Source organism: Astyanax mexicanus, chromosome 14 (genome assembly GCF_023375975.1).
Source record: "Astyanax mexicanus isolate ESR-SI-001 chromosome 14, AstMex3_surface, whole genome shotgun sequence".
Classification (NCBI taxonomy): Eukaryota; Metazoa; Chordata; class Actinopteri; order Characiformes; family Acestrorhamphidae; genus Astyanax; species Astyanax mexicanus.
Genome location: NC_064421.1, coordinates 23,937,807 through 23,959,981, shown reverse-complemented (window position 1 = coordinate 23,959,981; position 22,175 = coordinate 23,937,807). Strand labels below are relative to the sequence as shown.

The 22,175-nt window shown below is 35.4% G+C and overlaps 2 protein-coding genes across 2 annotated transcripts in view; both read left to right on the top strand.

The window, feature by feature from the left end:
* plekhh1 (pleckstrin homology domain containing, family H (with MyTH4 domain) member 1) overlaps positions 1 to 5,156 on the top strand; it is a 59,549-nt gene extending 54,393 nt beyond the window's left edge. The window contains exons 27-30 of the mRNA XM_022672923.2: positions 104 to 233; positions 364 to 447; positions 1,647 to 1,793; positions 2,483 to 5,156. Coding sequence (XP_022528644.2) covers positions 104 to 233; positions 364 to 447; positions 1,647 to 1,793; positions 2,483 to 2,653 — 532 coding nt within the window. The 3' untranslated portion in view covers positions 2,654 to 5,156. The remainder of the gene's footprint in view (positions 1 to 103; positions 234 to 363; positions 448 to 1,646; positions 1,794 to 2,482) is intronic.
* A 1,739-nt stretch (positions 5,157 to 6,895) lies between these two features.
* Positions 6,896 to 22,175, top strand: part of slc25a21 (solute carrier family 25 member 21) — a 110,884-nt gene continuing 95,604 nt past the window's right edge. The window contains exons 1-2 of the mRNA XM_007252556.4: positions 6,896 to 8,112; positions 8,349 to 8,433. Of these exons, the coding sequence (XP_007252618.1) occupies positions 8,367 to 8,433 (67 nt within the window). The 5' untranslated portion in view covers positions 6,896 to 8,112; positions 8,349 to 8,366. The remainder of the gene's footprint in view (positions 8,113 to 8,348; positions 8,434 to 22,175) is intronic.

Below are 22,175 nucleotides of genomic sequence, written 5' to 3'. Positions count from 1 at the left end.
TGAAAGAGTGTTAGAAAATTGGTGGTAATCCATTGAGAAGGCATACATAAATCATGGACACATTAACATGGCAATGACATCCGGTTGTTTTTTTCTGACACAGGGAGCTGGCTGAGCGTCTGGCTGCTAAGTGGTCTGTTCTGCGGGGGTGCACTGCTTCAGAATGTGTGAGGATCTATTTGACTGTGGCTCGCAAATGGCCCCTGTTTGGAGCCAAGCTATTCAGCGCCAAAGTAAGTGTGCTTCTGCAGCCTTGAATGTGCTCAGTGAAATCTTACAGTCGCCTTGATAGGTTTTTCAGGCTTCTATGAAAATATGTGCCAATTTTTTCAATTTCTCTCTTTTTTTGTTGTTTTTTTGCAGCCGCTGCCTCCCTCCACGCTACAGCAGACGCAGGTGTGGCTTGCTGTGAGCGAGGACGGGCTAAATGTGTTAGATTATTCCATGGTGAGTGTTTAGGGGGGGCCTTCATAGAAACATGTAGAAAAAAAAACAAGGAAAAAAAAAACTACTGGAGATTCAGGACTATTACCCAATTTTATCAAGGATGATTGGTGCCCTCTTCTGGAGGATCACCGAATAATTCATAGCAATTTATTGCAGCCCTACTAAAAGTATTTAAGGAAAGAAGCTTTTTTCATAGCCCTCTAAATCCCACAGAAACAGGCGTGCTGGTCTGGAATGATTTTCTTCTGCAGTGCTTCCAAAAGCTCCTTCCCTGCAGAAAGGCCTGAATAGCCACATGCTGGCCCGTTCAATCCAGCCTTCCTGTAGCGAGATGCAGCCATTTAAAGTAGAAATAAACAGAGTCGGCTCAGCCCTGTAATTTTCTGCTGCCCTTACTGTACCATTTTCGGTTTGGCCTACCCCCATCCACTTGCCGCTCTCAGCAGCAGCTCCCTGTTTAAAATCTTTAAAATATTGGGAACTGCTAGCATTTCTTTTATGCCAAAAATGACTTAAAATAAAAAAGCAGTGCTCCACTGTTTTAGCATCGGTGGCACCTGCTGTTCTCTGAATAATTTTGACATAACTTTGATTGACTGCTCTTAACTTACATATGTATGGATATATCTAATATTTAGTTTTATATTGTATACATTATATCATTGTATGGGTACAATATATTTATATTTATTTTACTTTATATTTGAATTTATTTTAGTCTGTTTTTTAACTTGTATCTGTGTTTATCTGTGTCTGCAGATCTTGAAAAGTCTTAGAAAGTCTTACATTTGTTAAAGCAGGCATTAAAATAGTTTTGTTTTTATTTTCATACATTAAATTTAGCAATTTCAAAATTTGATATACAGGTTAGCTTTTAACTAAACACAACCAATGCCATTATTATTGGCTTTGAGCGAGAGCTATGTTTAGGTCCAGTCTTTACTTACATTTAGCTTACATTTACATATTGGAAAACTGGCATGGATTCTTCAATTCCAATTCTTTACTGGGCCCAGTTTTGTGTTTATCAGACTTTGGCAATCTTTTCGCCATGTTATCATTATAAAATTGGTCTTAATTTTTTTCTGAGTGGTAATAAAAATCTTAAATTGGAGATACTCTGTGTATGTTGCTGCTCAAACACTCTTAATTTCCCCTCTTAGTTTCTAATAATAAATTGTTGTTTTATCTTTGTGTAGCACCTGTTGGTCACATACCCCTACCAGTCAGTGATCACCTTTGGAGGGTGCAAAGAAGACTTCATGGTGGTGGTCAGTCAGACTAAAGACCAGGCTTTGGGGAAGAGGACCGTGGACAAGCTTGGATTTGCGATGGCTAAACCAAAGGTAAAAGAGGACGTACGACATTGAATACATTTGATCAGCTTGGCCAACCATCACAGAGCACTAAATCAAATCATTCTGACGTATCAGTTACTTTAATCGTTCTTTTATTGAGAGGAAAAGAAACTCAATCTGCTGCATACGGGGGTGAAGTCTGATGCTGAAAAAACGCTTACGTGTTTCCCCTCCTGTTTTTTCCCTCAGATTCAGTATATCATGATGACAGCTGATGTTTAAAGCAGGTTTCCCTGCACTGAGCGAAGGTTTCAGATTTGCTTTTTAGCACTGTGCCTATTGGCATTATTTGACATAGGTAGTGATAATGAGTTCCGGTGTGTTAGAAGCAACTGGAGCGTTGCCTTTCTGCCTTCGCCTGGATTACGTTATTATATATCTATAATATACGCTACAATTATGATTCCAAAGAAACAAAGTAAATACTCAAAATATTTTAACACTATTAAAAATACAGGTGTAACAATGTGTCCTTTGAAAGATCTTTTTCGACCACGTACCAATGATTAGTTACCAAACTAAATCTTTCAAACTGTAGATATTGATTTATATTGATTAAAATATATATTGATACTGAATTATTGTTCAGACCTAATGGGAATCTAATGTGAAAACTTAATCCTTTAAATTTGAACTCTAAGTTCTTTCTCTCTTTTTCTTATGATTCTCTCATGAAGATCTTGGAACTGACTCTGCTGATGGCCAGCTACATCAACTACTGGACGGCAGGCATTCCAGCTGCCGGAGGTCAGATGCAGCCCTCCCGAGGAGACAGGAAGCTGTGGGACATCGATAGCAGACATTTCCCCTCAATGACATACACAACCAAAGGCCCCACACTTCTTTGAGGGATCAGCAGTGCCCGATAACAGACACTCTAAACTTGTACACAGGGTACAGAGAGAGCTAAAGCCAAGCCTTGCGCAAACACCCTCTGGTGGTCATGGTGGTCTATATGCAGGATTTGCATTGGCACAGACCCTTTGACTTCTGAGTGGGAAGTTGGATGAAAAGGCAACACATGAATTATTTTTCATCATTCATCACATAAAAAAGATCAAATACTTGCCAATGAAGGACAAGCAGTCCTTTTATTTATAAGCTACACATTCTTTGGACCGTTACTGTGAGCTGCTCTGCGAGTGGGATTTCAGGGTCATGCAGCCACTCTACTTCTCGCTTCTTTGCTCAGTTAAGATGGAAAAGAGGCTTTGCCAGTGCTTGAAAATGGAGAATGTGGAAGACTAAGAAAAGGTACTTTGCTTAAAATATTGACTGAAGCACAAAGGAAGAAGGCCTTACCTTGAAAGTATGTAAACGAATGCCTTCAATCCAGGCTCTAGTTGGATTTCTGTGGCTTTTTTTAAGTCCTGCCATGACTTCTGTTTTGTTACTTTTTTCTTAGTCTATGTTTTATTTTCTATTATTTTTATGTTGCAGAGTCTGTCTCAAAGTTTGTTGAAACTTTTGTTTAGTTATAGTGTAGAAATTTCAGGTACAATATTTATGTGCCGCTTAATTAGGTCTGTCATGCTAACAATTTATTTTGGATGATTTATTGTCCCAGAATGTTTTGCTGTAAACTATCATTTTCATTTGAAGACCATTTTTGCCACTGATAAAATAATAAAACAAAAGCAGTAGAATGCAAGTATGCCCTTTAAAACAGCATTAAAAACAAATATAATTTTAAACATTTTAATTTCAATATCCCAAATAATTAAAACCTGCTTTTAAACAAAGTTCACATATTGACTTACTGATATTAATGGGCTCTCTTTGATAAGTAAACACAATGGGGATTATTATGGTCAGCAAAAAATATTGTGGTAATGTAAATCGATCACGTAAATATTGTGACAGGCCTACACTTAATAAGAAAACTCAGCATTTAATTCCTGACTATGCTGAGAGTATTGGTGCTTTTGGAGTGATGCCATAGAGGAACCATTTGTGTGAAAGTGTGTAAATGTAAAGGACATTTACATCCACTGCTTTAAACTTTCTCTACACATATATATATATATATATATATATATATATATATATATATATATATATATATAGGTTTTACAAAATTCTTACTATTAGGTATCACTTAAACAGCCCTTTGTAGTTCCTTTATTTTTTAATGACATTATGCCATTATTGTTAATATAATACATTTGACAGCTTTCCTGATTTTTGGTTGTGACAGCTTTAGGCTAATTTTTGCTCAATGCTAAATGGAGCCTTCAGTCTGTACTCTGTATTCAGTTGTTTCATATTTGTACACATTCTCTGAAAGCGGATATGGATACAGACGGAAACAGCAGCACCACTGGGAATCACGGGGGCAGTGTAGCCAATGGTTCACATTCAACCACTGCCACATGGACACAACAAAAAGGAAACTCTGGCAGAAAAGAAAGTTAGGATGGAAAGTTTTACACCTCTCACAGACGTTTATGATGTCTTTTTTGTCATTATTTTATTTTGTACTTGTACATTATCATGACTTATTCCAGTGTCTCTATGCTGGATGGTGTCAGAAAATTTGAAGTATGTGTGCAGTGACCATTACAAGACAAATTCATTTTTGTATGTAAAAGGAGTGTAAATGAGCCTTAAGAACTATACAAAATATTTTAATAAAGACAGACATTTTAATTAAAACAGCATGGGGATTTGACAGAATTCAAATAACAAATTTTGCAGCTAGATAAGTTCAATTTCTGATATAAATTAATTATATACAGCTAGTTGGTTTAATGATATGAACAAATTAATGTTTTTCTAATAAATAAATAAATAAACATGTACAGTATATTACATATTTTTGCCTGGAACTGACTTAAACCTAATCAGCTTCTTTGGTCATACTGTCCAAACCATGCAGTGGAAAAATCATAGATTTCAGAATTTGTCACAGTCTTAAATCAGACATGTTTGGACATGTGATGGCATCTGTTAACAGAGCTGTAGTGTAGAGCTTCTAAATGAATTTCAATGTTAGGTAGATAACAGGATGTATTACAGCATTCTGTGATGATACACAGTGTCTTAAGAAGATGACTAATGTAGACGGGAATCAGATCAAAATGTTTTGATTGACTTGAATTCTTTTATGGAACAAACCACTGTCTGAGTTTTAGATATTTATTTAGTTTTCTTATTATTGCTGTTTTTTTTTGTCTCAGCCAGTCTGCAAATAGTTTCTTAAATGTTCTGAGAAGCTTAGGAAGAACCACCTCATTTGCTCATGTCAGATTTAGGTTGTACATGGACAGAAACAGAGAAACGTGCTGTGAAGGCACCAAATCTTCCATGCGTTAATGGATGTATGTTGAAATAAAAGGTACAACATGGCCATCTTGCTTGATATTCTCATTTCTTGCCTTGCAGCATTATTGAATTATTTATAAGAGGTTGTTTTAGAATAAAACAATGGAAGAAAAGGAACTTAAACTCTTATTTTAAATGTGTGATCAGGATCTTATGATCAAATTATAGATTATTTCATTTTAAAATTGTATTACTCAACTTACATAAAACAATTTAAGGTTATCTTTGTATTACTTAAAATTGCTTGCATTTGATTATTACAGAGATGATTATTTCTCAAATCAAAAAAACATGTCTTATACACATTTTATAACCACGTCCATTGCATTTACTCCTCCTTATTCTTGTAGTGTTTAAATAGCCTAAGTAAATACATAAGTAAAAGTAAATGAGACATAAACAATAGATCAATACACATGCTGTCCACCATGGCAGCTTATGGTAAGGGTGGAGTTCTTCTGTGTAAAAGCAGGTCAAAGTACTAATGGCATTTTCCTGCCAATGAAATGCTATAAACTTTACTTTTTAAAATAAGAATTGTGGAAAATTATACTCACTCTAAAGTAACACAGCAGCATGGCTGTTACTCTTTCTGATTCTCTGCATGTATACATTCATACAGGGAAAAGTTGCGTAGTCTCGCAAAGCCTGTCTATCTGGACAATGTATTTTAATGTCAACATTTGATTTTAAATGACAGTTGTTCTTTCACATTTATGAGACATAATAAATAATGAAATAAATGTTAAAGATCATCTTGTAATAAAATGGACTAAGACAGATGGTTTCTCAAAACAGAAATGCTTTATTGATGATATGGGAAATCCAGATGATTTTGGGCCTTTCATGCTGCTGTCGTTTAGTTTAGCCACGCTGAATACTGCTTCATATTTTATTAGTCCTTACAATAATTGGAACCGTTTTGACACTTTGTTGTGTTGTGTCACTTCATTTCTGACCCTGGAGTACAGATTTCATTTTTTTAATAACACTTAGTTTAACAGGTTAATCAGGGTACGGTATTTAGGGTCAGGCTCAGTACAGGTGAGGAAAGCAATTAAAGTCCTGCTTCTGTCTGTCTAGCTGTCCCTGTGTAACCAACAAACAGAAAAGAGTCAATTTGATTTGATTTCATTAATAGTAAAGGTTTTTAGATATAAAAAGAAATTTTCAGAGAATTAATGTTGCAATGAACACTTAACTTACCATTATTAGAATGCTTATAAAGAATTAATATAATTCAGACAGCTTTGTTTTTTTATTTATTTAGTCCCAAACAGGCTTTTTTTAAAGACTGATCATGAGCTGATATAAATCTGTATTGGATCGTCCAAATTATGATTTATATAATTAGATTTTGTAAACCCAGCCTTAGCTAGGTGCTTTTAGCTAATTTACAAATATTATTTGATCCTAAAAAAAAAAAAAGTAGACATATGATAAAAAAAATATTAGATTTTACAATTGACCCTATACTTAACTAGCTTCCCATTGCATGCAAGTCATATGTCAATTGTATTCAGAATCGAATTAAACAAGGGTTATGCAAGCTAGTTGGTTAGTTACACAATAATTTTAAACAGAACTAATACTTTTTCACTTTAGTAATACTAAATATACACTTAAAGATACAAATTATTTTATACAAACAGAGCTTATAGTATTAAAGAGCTAATTAGTTGTTTGTTTAGACAGTCTAAACTAAATTATGAATTGTTTGTAATCTAACTAGCTAGTTAATTATTGTACTGAAATCAGGCTCACGCTTCCCTGCCTAGTTATAAGTCACCAAACGGCGGGAGAAAAAAACCATCAGCGGTTCACTAACGTTACTAATTAGCTTGGCTAACGCTAACTATGAACCAAGCTAGCTGGTTAGCGATTTAAAATGCTTGACAGAACCTGGATATCAGCCTAATTGCAACAAATAAAACCACAGAACGGTCAACAGAACATGTTCCTTTCTCTAAAATTCTCAAAAATTAGCTTTACGTTAACTTTACTTCTCCTGGTTAATGAATGCCAAACGCTAATGTTAGCTAGTTAGCTAGGTTAACCGGTTTTACCTTAACATTAGCCTAACTAAGGCTAACGCTCTCAATTATGAGTAATAGGTGGGAAAATTAACTAACTTACCTAAACTGTTGTACTTTTTTACCAAACAGCACAAAGACCTTTCGTTTCTAATAACATAGTTAATACAAATTTTAGCTTATTAGCTAACCTAACTAGTTAAGCTAGTCAGCTAACGTTAACGTAACTGACTAACCAAAATTAAGAATTAGCTGTAAGTTACTTAAATAGCTACGGTTAACTAGCTAACACTGCCCTATTTTTCACAGCTGGTAGCTAACTATAATACTAATCTTAATCTTACACTTATTTTTTCACATCTAAGAGAGTGATAATAGTAATTAAATAAATGGTAAGGATTGGCTTGTGATAAAAATGCACTAAGACATTTTTTTTTCATTTGGGAATTCCATATGATTTCAGGCCTTTGGCGCTGCTATCGTTAAACCTACCCACGCTAATCCCTAAGGATTTGCTGTAATTTACTTACATTTTATACGGTTGGTATAATACTAGTAAAGTTACCTACTCTTAGTAATTAAATTCGACTAATGCAGACATACAAAAAATATATATCGTTAGAGTAGATAGATAGAGTAACTACTAAAATGTATTTTTCTCTTATCAGCTTCATTTAAAACCATAAATGGAACAATCCAGCAGGTTTTTTTAGTACTTAAATGTCAGGTTTGCTGTTTTATTCATTACAGCTAGATAAATAATTTCCTTTTTTTTACAGAAATAAGTAACGCAATGACATTCTAGTTGAAATTAAACTGCGGGTCAGAAGTACAGCGGGCTACACGGTGGACTCTAGTGTGGACTCGGAACGACATCGTGGTTCGAGGAGCTTCCAGAACACACACACGCTACACACGGGGGTCACACCAACAGCACAGCCCAAAATCAGGTAACCCTGCGTAAAACTGCACAAAAATCCAATCTTAACCCAGATAACGAAATTGTTCTATGAGTTTAAAAAGGCATACACATAAACCGTTCAAATTAAAACATTCATAGTGATGATCAACTACTACTAACACGGCTAGCTTAATACAACTAACGTTTTATAAAAATGTTTTTTTTCTGCAACAACGGGCTACTCAAGTTTTAGTGAAACTTGTGCTGTTCTGTCCGCTTCAACAGGTCGACTACAGTTTAGAAATGAGTTCCAAGAAAAGAAGTTTACTGCGGGAGGCGTCTCATCAGATCATCGCTGGTGGATCTGCAGGTAGGTTAACTTGGGTTAGGTGGCTCAGACGAAGCTCAGATTTGCACTTTCTGCTCAAGTCAGTCCATAAGAAGAAGCCGAGCTGCTAAACCGAGCTAAAGCTAAAGCTGGGTTAGCCTGGCGGAAGGCTCCAGCTGCGCAGCGCAAACACTTCACCCAAAAAACACGCTCACTGCATATAAACGAGGGTTATGTTCAGCTGTTGGAGATTTGCGATCTGTATTTATAATTCCAAAACAGGACAGCGCGCCTCAGTCTTCAAAAAGTTAGTAAATGTACCGTAGGAACCGTTAAACCGGATGATTGAGCCTTGTCTTCCGAGAACACGCGAGCACTAAGAAGTGGTTCCGCTTTCCAACTGTTCCCAGTGAGAACGTGCTGTCTGTCTAAACTACACAAGCTGCTGCACACTCCTCCGCACTACACACATTATTCATCTTCTCACTACCGTACAACAGGCCAGACCACTCAGTTTGCAATTACCTTTTACAGCATCAGTGGTCCACCCTGTACTATAGCGGCTTGTTTCTGGTGTCAGTGAGATTTCTGCGAGAACGGTGGAGCTCAGCATCAGTTTTAAGTATTAACAGTTCATTGTCTCATTTTCTCTATTTTAAAAGTACCTGTTGAAACAAATTAACAAGAACATTTTGAACTGTCCATAGACCAGGAAAGCACATAATGCCCAAGCGTAAAAAAGCACAATGAACATTCTCAAAGAACCTGTGTGGTACAAACACCTTTGTTGAAAGCTGTGATATTCTCCTGAGCATGGGCGTGGTAGTGGGGGGAAAAGTGGACCTGACTACCCAGGGCCCGAGTAGGGAGAGGGGCCCATGAAAATCCTGATTTTTTTTCGCTCACTTTCCTTTGTTTACTGGCATGGATAGGGGCCCATTAACATAGAGGGTGTACAGGGCCCAGAATTTGCTGCTACGCCCCTGCTCCTGAGCACTGCTTTTTAGTACAGAGTCCAAAACATTTTATTACGCAATTCTGTGATGATGAAATCCTAGTTTGGATGTTCATTGTTTACAGACTGTTTTAAACAAAGGAAGTGAGACAAAAACAGTCACTTCAGTTGTTGACAGGTTCTCACATCTACAGTCCTCTCTATGAATTTGACATGAACAGCATGTTGCCAGACGTCTCCTTCAGCCAAACAGCAAATCATGTTTTTTTCCTTAGGCTTCCTGTCACAGTTATGTAAAGGAACTGTCGATTGATTAAAAAAAAGAAAAGAAAAGAATACAAAAATTGCAGACTAAATCTGATCAAAGATCTGACTGTTAGTGTAAAGTCATGATAAAGCACATGTATCATTTCTATTTATTGTTTTGGACTGTCTCATGGATATGTGGAGACAAAAAATCTTTTTTAAATGTTTATTTGTCCTTGTCATTGACTGCACAGTTTTCTTTTGCTTAATACAAATTACTAGGACAAAACAAACAATATTCACCACAGCTGGTACCATTAATATATTAAAGGGTGTATATATATAATGCTTGCACAATATAATAATTTAGCATTGTTATTGAAAGACAATTTTAATGAAATCCCATCACTTATTGATAAAAGCCAGAAAAAAAAATAAGAAGAAAAAAATACTCGTTAGGAAAATAATAGAGACAGCCCTGTTCTGTTTTATAATTTTTATATTTCTAATTAAGTTAGTAAATTTATATTTACAAAATGAGAGTTTCTGCTACATTGAACATATGCTGAGTTTGAATTGTATTTATTACTACTGGGTTTTTCTGTCTTGCTCACTTTATCCAGAACATGCTCTGCTCTAATTCTTCTTTTTTTATAATTTCATAATCTCTAGTTATTTAAGCAGTTACCTATTGGGACAGCCATGATAATAATATTATAATGGCACGTAATGCAGTAGTATTAGTTGACTTTTTTAACATTAAATTGATTTTATGGTATTGAAATCAGTTTAATTCCCTCTCGTAATCTCTTTTCTGAACTGAGATTGAAAGGACCCAGTTGTGTTGTATATATATTTCCCTTTGCAAGTGTTTAGCATTCTCATAAAGACGTTCTATAATTTTTTAGACCATATCAACACTGCAATAAGACATGTGAAGGCTTTGCATACATCCTACGCAGACTCCCCTGCAGTGCTCACAAGACCTGTTTCCATAAAACCTTACTCTCTAATCTAATTCTCTCTCTCTAAATCATGCCAGTTCTAGTTTGTAGTGTTCTGTGTGATACACACAGTTCTGTGCTGTCCATATTCCAGTCATGCAAAGTTTGTAAACAGTGACTGGAAATCACCTGAGATTTACGATATAGAGCATATTTACTTAAAGCTCCAGTAGAACTTAAGTAAAGAAGACCATTCCTACCTTGGATGTTTTGCTTTAGGGGTCATCTGGGAGCATGGACGGGTCTCTCTTTTTGCGGTCGTTGACAGAGTTTTATGAGGCTGCTTGAGTTGGGCCGGTTGGTGCTTCTCCTGTAGAATGACCTCTGTGTTCCTTCCTTACCTACCTTCAGCAAGTATGTACCTTCTCCTGTGCTGGTCACATTTCCCCCAAAACACTTGTGTCCCGGTCATAGGGCAGGGCTGTGTATGTGTGTGTCACCTTCGTGAAGCCGGCTATTGTTTGAGTTTCCTAGTGGAGTAGGCTGGGGTTACTCTGACCTCTGGATGGGTACTTTCATTTTGTTTTTGGTATTGAGACTTAATTTACCCTTTTAAAAAACTTTAAAAACTTGGTATAAAAAGATACCAGTTTTCATGTTAATCATCATCAGAAATGTTGGTACAGATTGTTGTATTTTGTGACACTATTGCAATATTAGGCATCTGTCCTGGAGACTGCAGCAGTCTTGTTGCATTTAGACTTATGCCACAAGGGGGAAGCATTGCATCTTTTTAACTTGTACTTCATGATGAAATAGTGAGCTTAATTATTAATTTGGGTGATTTTGGTTCTACTTTGTGTCAGCAGTTTCAGTATCTCAAATCCAGTATTCATTATCCAACTCTTGTTTTGCCCTTGGTGCATATTAACTCTTAATGGTATAGATTAGTTGCCTAATTTAAGGGACCTTTTCACGCTGTAAAATTAGTACACAGAGTTATTACAACAGATTACCCACAGATTAATTTTTCTTTATATAACTAAACTTTTTAACTTTCTATTGTTCAATAAGAGACAGTAGCCAGATTTTATATACTGTATTAACATAGCCACTGTAAATTTTTTCTGACCTTAATATTTTCCATTGAGATTACTTGGATGTTTCATTTCATAAGAATTCAATATTTTAGCCAGTTGTGCTATTTTGCTCTTTCGTCTGCTCTGTCAGTCAGGAAGTTTTGAAAGGCAATATGAAATGGCAAAAAATAATCTCAAATAACTCAAACTAGTTAACTAGTTAATTCATGAATAGTTTATTTCTCTTTAAAAGGGCATATCCGCATTATTTTAGTATTAGTTTATCATTATGTCAGTTGTATAATATAAATGAAAAGTTAACTAAAATGTCCTCCATATTATAATCACCCAGTGCATTACACACTTTATCAGGTGACTCTTTCTTTCGGCAGTATTCTGCTGAATGAAACCCGCTTCCTTCATCATTTCTCACTGTTATGTGTTGCTGTGGTGGTCAAAAATATTGCGTATCTCAGTTTTTCCTGGGACAGTATATCGTCTAAAAACACTTATTGTGACTGCCTGAACTTCCTGTAATTGGTCCAAATCATTAAAAGTGTTTTCACACTACAAACAACTGAACTGTTTTTAATTTTGTCTGGACTTACACTACCTTGTTTGGTCAGACCAATTTTGGTCCTTAGGTCAATGCTTCATGGCATCTTTCACACCTGCTATTATGATTTAAACCAAACTGAAAAGCCTTTTTTGGTCCACACCAAAAAAGGTAAGTGAGAAAGCATCCTTTTCCTTTTATTGCTTTTGAATCAAAAATGTTTCAAATCTGGTATTGTTGTTTGTCGTACTCATTATCTAAGTAATGAGTGCTCTTAATGTATGGCCTGTTTAAACAATTAGCTTGTACTATTTGCTGAAATCCTTCATTAGATTTCATCATATATGTAGATTTTATGATGTAAAGGAGAGATGACTCATTTTGCTTTTCTTTTTTGTTCTTTGTTGTTACTCGTTTTTTCTCCTTCAAAAGGAAACTAGTTTCCATTTGGCCAATTAACTTGGTCATTACCAGAATGTCAGGAAAAACTGTGAGATGTTACCTTAAGTGTTTTTGGTATTGATTTCTTCTCTACTTCCCTGTTGCGCTGTGTAATTTGGTAAGATTTACACAGAAATGTTTAAGTTATGATTAGTTTCTGTGTAAACGTATCCGCCGGCTGCAAATGGAGTGTGTCGAGAAAAGACAGACAACCTAAGTATGATTGAATTCAGTCCACTTCCCTTCAGCAGACTGTCAGGCCCTCACTTAAAATGCACTCAGACTTCACTAATTGTAATGGCCTTAAACTGTGAAACGAGGTTTAGGCAACAACGAACAAATAAATCCACTTATTTGGAATAAGGCGGCAGAGGAAAAAAGCTTAAGAAGATCAAATAAATGGAGGGAAAGTGAAGGGGTGACTCAGGGAGGGATTATTCACTGACATGAGATATCTGCTCCAAATGAGCGTTTCCTCTCAGAACCACGATTGGCTGCCATAATCAGAGCTGAATTAGCCCTAATATTTATTTCCAGAAACAATTGTACATGCTTTAGAAGCTCTTTGATTTAACTCCCCGTAGACATGTTGTGGACAGATGTTTAGATGAGCTCATGTTTGAAGTAATGTTGATTTTGGAAGAATACTTCATTGTGTCTCTTCTAAATCTACTTCCACCTCTTTCCATGTCACAGTTTGGGATAATCCCTTATGCATGCGATTTGGCTTATGGTGAAGATTTGCGTGCTTTTACGTCAGGCTACTGTTCTATACAGACAAAAACAGTGGAGGAAAAGAAATTAGCTTTATTTTGTAAATCAATCAGTTGAATTATTAGAAATGAAATAACTATATAAACCCACACCTGTGATGGTTAAGAATGAATTTGACCGAATTTTAATTTAATTTTTTTATATCAACATAATGTGTCCTCTCTATTTCTGAATTTTAAAAGCCCATACCTTGAATCAGGGGAGGTCTCAAGGAAACCACAGCAAACATTGCAAAAACAAACGAAGGAGATTTATTGACCACTGTGACTAATTATGCATGAAGAAATGTGTAGGATCATGATGTCACAAGAAATCAGTTCACTGCACCTAGGCATAAAACATAACATGCAGCAAGGAACTCTAAAAGGCCTGGCAGACTGTATATCTTCAACAGGTACTTTATTATAGTTAAAAAAAAAAAACGTTAATGAAAGGAAATGGATTAAATGATTCTTCTGAATCAGCATGATCATGTTTTTTTTGTTAGAAGGTGATTTGTTTGAGGTTTATTTTGTGTGAAATGTTTAGTATAAGTAAAACACTTTGAATTTGACAATTAGGTGTGCTAACATAAAGCATAAATGTAACAAAATGGAAAAGTCATACCGTTGATATTTTTTATTGAACACACTAAACAGTAAACATCCACAGTGCAGGACTAGAAAAAGTAAGTGAATCCATAGGAAATACCTGAGTTTCTGCATTGCTTACTGGATAAACACTATCTAGTAGAACTAAACTAGTAACATAAACAGTTGTATTGTTCAAGATTTTATTGAGCACACTCAGCAAACATCCAGAGTGAAAGCTTGAAAACGTGAGTTGCTTTCTATGTTAATGATTTGAACTGGAAAAATAAGGTTTAATTAAAGATATCCTTTAATGCAAGCAACGTTTTCAAGACATGGTATAGAGATGCATAAAGCTGACCCCATTTTTTAAGTCTTTTTTCAGAAATACAGGATTCTCTTACTTTAACTTGCAACTGTGGGTTTATAAAAATGACGTCTGCCAGTTTTTCATGAACATGTAATGTCTATAATGAGAATGCATGAATATAGTTCCCTTTATGTGTTTTTTATTTTTATTTTATCCTATTTCTATACATGAAATGATCTTATAGATATCTATGATCCTGCACATTAGTGGTTGGTAAGAAGGTATTACTGTGGAACTGCTGCTGGTTGTGCTGGTCTGAGCACTGTGACAGAGACAGGGCTCCTTTCTGAGGCGATGACTCTATTCTGCCTGTATAATGTATGAGCCGGCCAGAGGCTGCTGACTTTATCTTAATGACATGATTTATGGCTTTTGCTCGTTGACCAAGTGGACCAGGACAGACCTGTGTGGGCGATATCTCTTTTTTTTGTAAGCTGTATGTGTGTGTGGACTCATTTTATTCAACCAATCCATCATGCATGTTATGTTGCTGTAAGCAATAAGGATAATTGCAATGTTATGTTAAGAGCAGAATCAGCAGCGTAATTATGATTGTTCAACATGGGAGGCTGTCTGTGGACCGTTACACACACTCATTTACAGGGGGCAATTGTTAAAATCAGTCCAGTACCGCTTTAGATGGAAAAATGGATCAGAATTATTATTGTACCTGCTCTGTTATATCACTACACTGATATTAGAGTTAACTATATAATTTTTGTAAAACACATTTTTACACATTACTGTTACAGTTATGTAATGAATGTTTTATGGTAAGGTGCATTTATTTTAATAGCTCTGATAATGCCCAGGTTTGTCAGGCACATGTAAACAGTTTAATGTCTGTAAGCTTATAGTGGCTTGCAAAAGTGTTGGCACATTAATAAAATATGACCTGGTTTCCAAAAGTCCATAGAATAAAATTATTTTCATATTTTAAGCAAGATTACTTTGGTGGCATTGAACATTTTTACAGTAAAAAAAATAACAAAACAAGTAAAAATGACCTAAAGTAAAGGTTTGGGTACCCTGCATGGTCAGTACCAATTAGTGTTTTTTTTATTTTATTTTTTTACTTATCTTGCTTTTAATGTTAAAATCAAGGTTTCCTCTTTAAACCTCTTTTACATGTTATTCCACGATCTATTACCATTAACAGAAACACTATTTTGCTCATAATATAAAACATCCTCTTTTTTCTACATCCAAAAAAATTTATTTTATACACAAAAACGCCACATGCAGTGTAGTCTTCAGGAAAGGAGAAATTATAAAAAAAAAAGACAGCTCAGAAAACAGGAACCTACATGGCAGCTTAAGAATACTAATACAGCACATGGCAGCAATAACATAACTGGCAAGGAAATCAGCTGAACAAGCTATGCTTAATTGAGCGCTTCGTCTAAATAGTCAAGGGCCATAGTCTGAATAACCCTGTAAGAAAATGAAACTGTACTGTTAGTTTTGTGTGTGTGTGTGTGTGTGTGTGTATGGGTGCATGTGTATGAGTGCGTGAGCGCTCTGGTTTGCGTGCAAGCATTCACTTTTTTGCAAGGCTTGGGTGTCCTTTTGGCTGTTTACAAATGTCATGATTAAGCCAGGGCATAGAGAGACGTTTTGTCTGTAGAGAATTGTCAGTACTGTGTACCCTGTACTTGTATTTCCATATTCAGCCAACTCTAAAAATATGATCATACCTCACTCATACTTTGTTCATTTCATCTGCTGTTAGATGAAATGATCTTGGTGTTGAATTTGCTCCAGTAAATAGTCTTCTACTTTTCTGGGGCTCAGTCAAGATATGATGTTTGTCTTCCGAGTTTGAGAGATGTATTGCTTGTTGTCATATCCTGCTATTCATTGTCCATATGTAGTGGGGAATCAGCCTTTATATTACAGTAATGCCAGTTAAATTTTTTCTTTTGTTAAAATCAGAATGTTATTTGTAAAGGAGTTTGGATTGATTGCTGTAATATAGACATCATGATAAAAGACTGGATTAAGTGAATAGAAACCTGATTATTTCTAAAAAGAACCAATAAAAAAAGTCATGAAAAGAAATGTATTACATTCTGATTATTGGGACATAAATGTGTCTGTGCATTTATGTAGAAACTATGTTGCAAACCATGTATTTAAGTTAAAGTAGAGATAACCAAGGTACATTTTGCACCAGTAAATGTGAAAGTCCTCACTTTAAATCTTCACTTTAGTAAAAGTACAAAAATAATTTACCTATACATGTTCATACAAGCGGCAAAAGTAATAGTATCTTGACTTATTGCAGCTCCATGTAACAAGACTCTTGCTTAGTTAACAATTTTTAGGTGAAAAACTCTGTAGGCCCTATTTTAGCAATCTATAGTGTTGTCGGTGCATCTTTGGCGCCAAAAATAGGCCTATGTTATACTTTATTCTGTTTATTGTTGAGTTAAATAATAAAATACTCATGGCAGCACGTTTTTTTTGTTTGTGTAATGAGCTAGGATGGACACGCACTTCTGCATGGCTGAGATAGGATTGGGCGGATGACCGTTGACTGTTGTCAGGGTTTTAATCACTTAGTAAGTAAAGCACCTGTATTTTTTTACCGATAGAAAATATAAACACGCCAGATATTTACCTGAAAACACCTGATAGGCACCCTTAAAGTTTTACACAGTTGCGCTGACCTCGAACCAGGGTAGCTATGTCCAACATGCTATGCCCCTTGTTTAAAACATAGTATGCAGTGTATCCTGGTTGTTATGCCTGCTTTATGCCTCTTTCGTTTTGAGTTATATATTTAATCATACACAAGCCAAAAAGAAAGGGCAGATTTTCCATAATGCAGTGGAATAAAAAATAAGAGTTAAGGTAAAAAGTCATCCAAAATGTAAATGCTTTAGTTAAGTAAAATATAAGCTACTTAAGTACATTAAACATTACATTTACTTTGTACTGTCCACCACTGCTTAAGTTAAATTCGTCAAAAGGATCACAGTTACTCTGTTTGTCCTCCTCTTCCTCAGGAGGAAGACAGCCTCTTCCACTAGAGTAACTGCCTCAAGATGAGGGGCTTGTGCGTTCATGTGGATTTGTTGTGCTTGGGAGCCAGTTTGAGTTTTTGAGAGGGGTTAGATCTCTGCCTGCTTACTCGTAGTGGTGTACTTTGAGAAAAAGCCCTTAATTAGTGAATCTCAAATTTATACACACTTCAGATTATTTCTGATCTTGAGAAGTAAAAGAGTGACATTTCTTAGGAGAGAGACATTAGCAGAGAAAACAGTGGAATTTGATAATGAGAACCAAAGCTGAGAAGAGAGGCTTGTTTGGAGTTTGTTTACAGTTTTATTATCCTTTTCAAAAGAAAGAGTCATCCAATAAAATCAGGAAAGACACAAGCGTCACAATTGGGAGAGAGCAAGACGAAGATGGAGGGGGAAATGCAGTGATTTCCTTTATTATGTTTGAAATCTGGGAAATTATACCAAGGAATAAACCTATAAAAATTACATTGGGTTATGGAAAAGTGTACGGCTTCTATACTTCTAGGATTCCTGTTTGTTATTCAGTGGCAATTAGTGGGATCTAATGGCTAAAAGGTTCTAAAAGTTTGTCCATTCATTTTTCTGGTTGAGAAAAACATTAACAGTGATTTCAGCATTTAAAACTCTATTATATTTGATGTAGTTGTTTTAAATTAAATGCTGTTCCCTCACTTGGTAAAGTAATTAAGAAATGGCAGTTAATGGAATGGTAAAGGTCAGGTCTTGATGGCCTTTTCTGTAAACTTCTAGGACTTGTAGGACTGATAGAAAAGCTAATCAAAAGCACTGTTTGAGTGCTAAAGACCCTCAGGAAGTTTTAACAGATTGTGGGTGGTGGTGCACTGATCTACTGTACAATGACGCCTCCACATATATAACACTATTTGAGGAGCCATCAGAAGAAATCCTTTCTTGCCTCCTCACCACAAAATTCAGCTTCAGACATTGTCAGAGGAACAACTAAACAAGTGTCATCTCCCAATCTTATCTTCACTGAAAATGTAGATCGGCCTTAAAAGATCACTTTGGCAGAGTGAATGCACAAAGAAGAATGTTACAGGATTATTGTTATAGAAGCCTTTAGTAAGGATTTTTTCCAACATCTGATACAGTCCACAGCTGTTCTGCTGCACTGTAGTGGTACAGCAATTGGGAATTAAACCACAATGAATGTTAATCATGAAAAACAACAGTTGATATGTTAAAGAAAAACATTTTAGATTCATAAACAGTTCCTATTTACTGATTTAATGCATTAACCTTCGGTTAACCTTCGGTTCTCATCTTTAATGATAGATCACTAAAATAGCAGCAATAGTTTACAGCTGCATGTTTGTATTTAGTGTACAAATCTGTCATTAATCAAACCACTATTTTAGCTGTTAGATAAGGTAGATAATCTCTTTACCACTTTACCCTAGTTTTAGCTAAAACTACAGATAATAAAGAATAAATGTCTTGTACTTAAGATATTTTCTCCTCTGTAAACTATGTACCAACATGTTAGCTTGTTCACATAACATTTTAAATAAAACTAAACTGTAAGGTATTATTTTTTTTAAGTTCGGTGTCCATAAACTTTGTGAAAATGCAGTAATACAGGTTTACCTGTAAAATATAAGATATACTTTTTTTCAAAATGTGTATTGGTAGTAAAGTAACCCACTGTTTTAACCCACCCATTTTAGTACCTGAATATAAAAATAAAAAATAGTTTTTATAATACAGCTGTTTAATGTACACTGATCCGATCATATATTATTTTTGGATATACAAAGAACCATAGAGCCCCTATAGAAGGCCTTAATGCAAAATAACTAGATTTATAGTTATATGTTTATATATATATATATATATATATATATATATATATATATATATATATATATGCAGTTCTAATACATAAATTAGATTTGAATTATTTTTTTATATTTGTGATGAAACCTTTCCAATGACAAGTTTTGCACGCCATGAAAACACTCTCTATAAAAGGTTGATCACTCACACCTTTAAACAATTAAATGATAAAAAATCTCTCTAAGTTATCAATTTATATCATGTTACCCTGTTAATCTATATGTCAGCAGCACTGTAAGGGCTCTATCTTGGTATATGTTTTATGTTTCCTATTCAGCGGTGCAACTTCTTCATCCCACTGTTTCTGGACTGTCTGACTAGAGGGCAGTAAAGAGCTGTGCTGGTGGTGTTTCACCCTCCATTCTTCGTTGAATACTTTGCAAAAGTTTTGCATGGAGATGACATTAAATGTGGGGGGTTTGGCATGATTGCCCCAGAGTAAAGAAAAGAAAGAAAGAAAGAAAAAAACTTCCTGTGGTGAATATTTATCTAGCAGTAAATGATTCTGGCTAGAAATAATAGAGGATAGGCATGTTACAGTTAATCAGGAAGCTGCTATGCTAATTGCATTTGTATGAGGAAATTATGATGAGGATGCACTAAAAATGTTAATGGTTTCTTGCTGTTCCGGATTTTGCTTGCCTAATCAATGTTGAGAGACGATTGTCTGTTTTGCAACATTTATTTTGCTCTGAGTTGTAACTGTAACTTATTTGGGACTTATTTACATGAATGGCTTCAGGACTGAATTTACTATTTTTATAAAAAATAATTATTGTGATTGTTTATAGTGAATGGAAAGTCAGTGTGTTTTTTATAATGGTCCCCATTTAAGGATTTCTTGAAGAAGTCCTTGATTAGCATGGTAACTGATTCTCAGGAAATCTTCAGCTGTAGAGATTACAGTATGATACGACACATCAGCACGTTTTGTTATTGCGGCTGCAGAGAATTTACTTTGACTGAAAAAACTCTGACAGACAAAAGAGAAAAATGGCAGGTGTCTCTATCCTGTGCTCAATCTTGCAGAATGGAGCGTTCATTCAGAGAGCAGTGGAGCCGGGAGAGCAGACCACACAGGGTGGGAGTCTTGGGATTGTGCCTGTGTTTTGAAGTGCAGAACAGGGAAAGGTTAAGTTATCAGTCCACTGACAGAGGCAGCGTTGGGCGGCACAGGCCCGTGATGAGATTTGACAGATGCTTTCTCAATAAAATCTCTTTGGCAGGGTGCACAGCCTGCTTTGCCATCTCCATAGAGCAGAATGGGAGGAGATGGGATTGAGACGAATGACTACAAAATGGAAAATCAAACCAATGCATAATTTAAATGCTTTTCTGGATAACTTTTTAACCATTTTTGATGAAGTCATTTTTGCACCTTTTTTCTTGCTTTTGATTCTTAGCAAATCAGTGCTGCCATATCATCTTATCTTCTTATTATATAACTATGTAACTATGTAAAAAAACAACATTTTTATGTTTTATTCCACTGAACATGTTTATGAAATCTTTTACGCTTTTTAGCTTATTTCTTCCAGAAATCAGACTTTTTTTTAGACTGAAAAGAAAACTGACTTATTTACAGTAAAAAAAACTAAAATTTGCTTGTAGTACTACGTTTATGAAGAGTATTTAAAAATATTGAATAGGAATAATTGCAAGTTTCATAAAGAAAGGAGAAATGGTTGATGTAAACATATTATACTTATTTGTTGTAAGGGCTAATATTGACTCTCTTTAAACCTGGTCACTTCTCGTTTCTTGAGTATCAGAATTATATACAAGGTTTATTTAAAATAGATGCAAATCTGTTCTCTCAAACCACTTCAGGAATTGGTCTGAGACACATTTGAGCCACATGTTATTGTACACTGTTGTAAATGCATCAATCTCTCCAAAATACATTCAACAAGTGAAACTTGGGTGAAATTGGGACTGGGTAATATTGTCCAAAAATGTAATATCTGTATTTTTTAAATATATGAGCAATTCACGATTACGATTTCAATTCTTACATAACAACTTCTGTTATTCTTATTTGTAAACTGACAGTTTTAAAGTGATATAAAAGTTCTTGTTTCCTTTACATTTATTTTCTTTCTTTACATCTTAACATTTAAATATCTATCTACTGAGATTCCCTCAGACTGTTTCTATATGTAAAGATAGACAATCTTGATTATCTCATTTTGAAAATTGCAATTAAATAGATTTTTTTTAAATCAAGTTAGTCTGATTAATCTTTTAGCCCTACTCCAAGTGCAACCAAAACATCAGTAATAATTGCCATGTTACAAGCAAATTTGTACATTACCTCCCACATTACAAATTTTAGTCTGACTAACTGAAGCCTACCAAGTGTAAATTCACATTTTTTTTTTCAGAATATAATAAAGATACCAGTCACTTGACATGACCAGGTGTAAAAGGGCCAATATTTTCATATAAAGATACCATTTTTTTTTACTGTAGCTATAGTCAGTTTCCATTCCTGTACTGTAATGTACTGTACTTTGCTGCATGTGTGTCTCAGGCAGAATCTCTTATCTTAGCAGGTGTGTGTGTGTGTGTGTGTGTGTGTGTGTGTGTGTGTGTGTGTGTGTGTGTGTGTGTGTGTGTGTGTGTGTTTGAACATCTGGGTTAAAGTAGAGGAGACAAGATCAAAGATATATCTCCCTCTCTGTAGCCACTTGTTCCTCTCTGGGAGCCCATCACCGCCCATGTTGAGCCGGATCCAGAATGGCCCTAGTGTCAGACTCACTCATGCATGGTTGAGCTCTGGGGTGCTTTTGAAAGCGGCTCTCTCTGCTGCATTTGGCTGAATGGATGGTGCCCAAGGGGCAATTTGCAGCAGCCACCAATTCATCAGCCCACATCCAGACCAATGCAGTCTGACATTGCCCGTGCTTTCCCTGTTTGTCCCGCTGCATGTTTATAAATTGCTGTGAGTGGATGGTAAGGGCT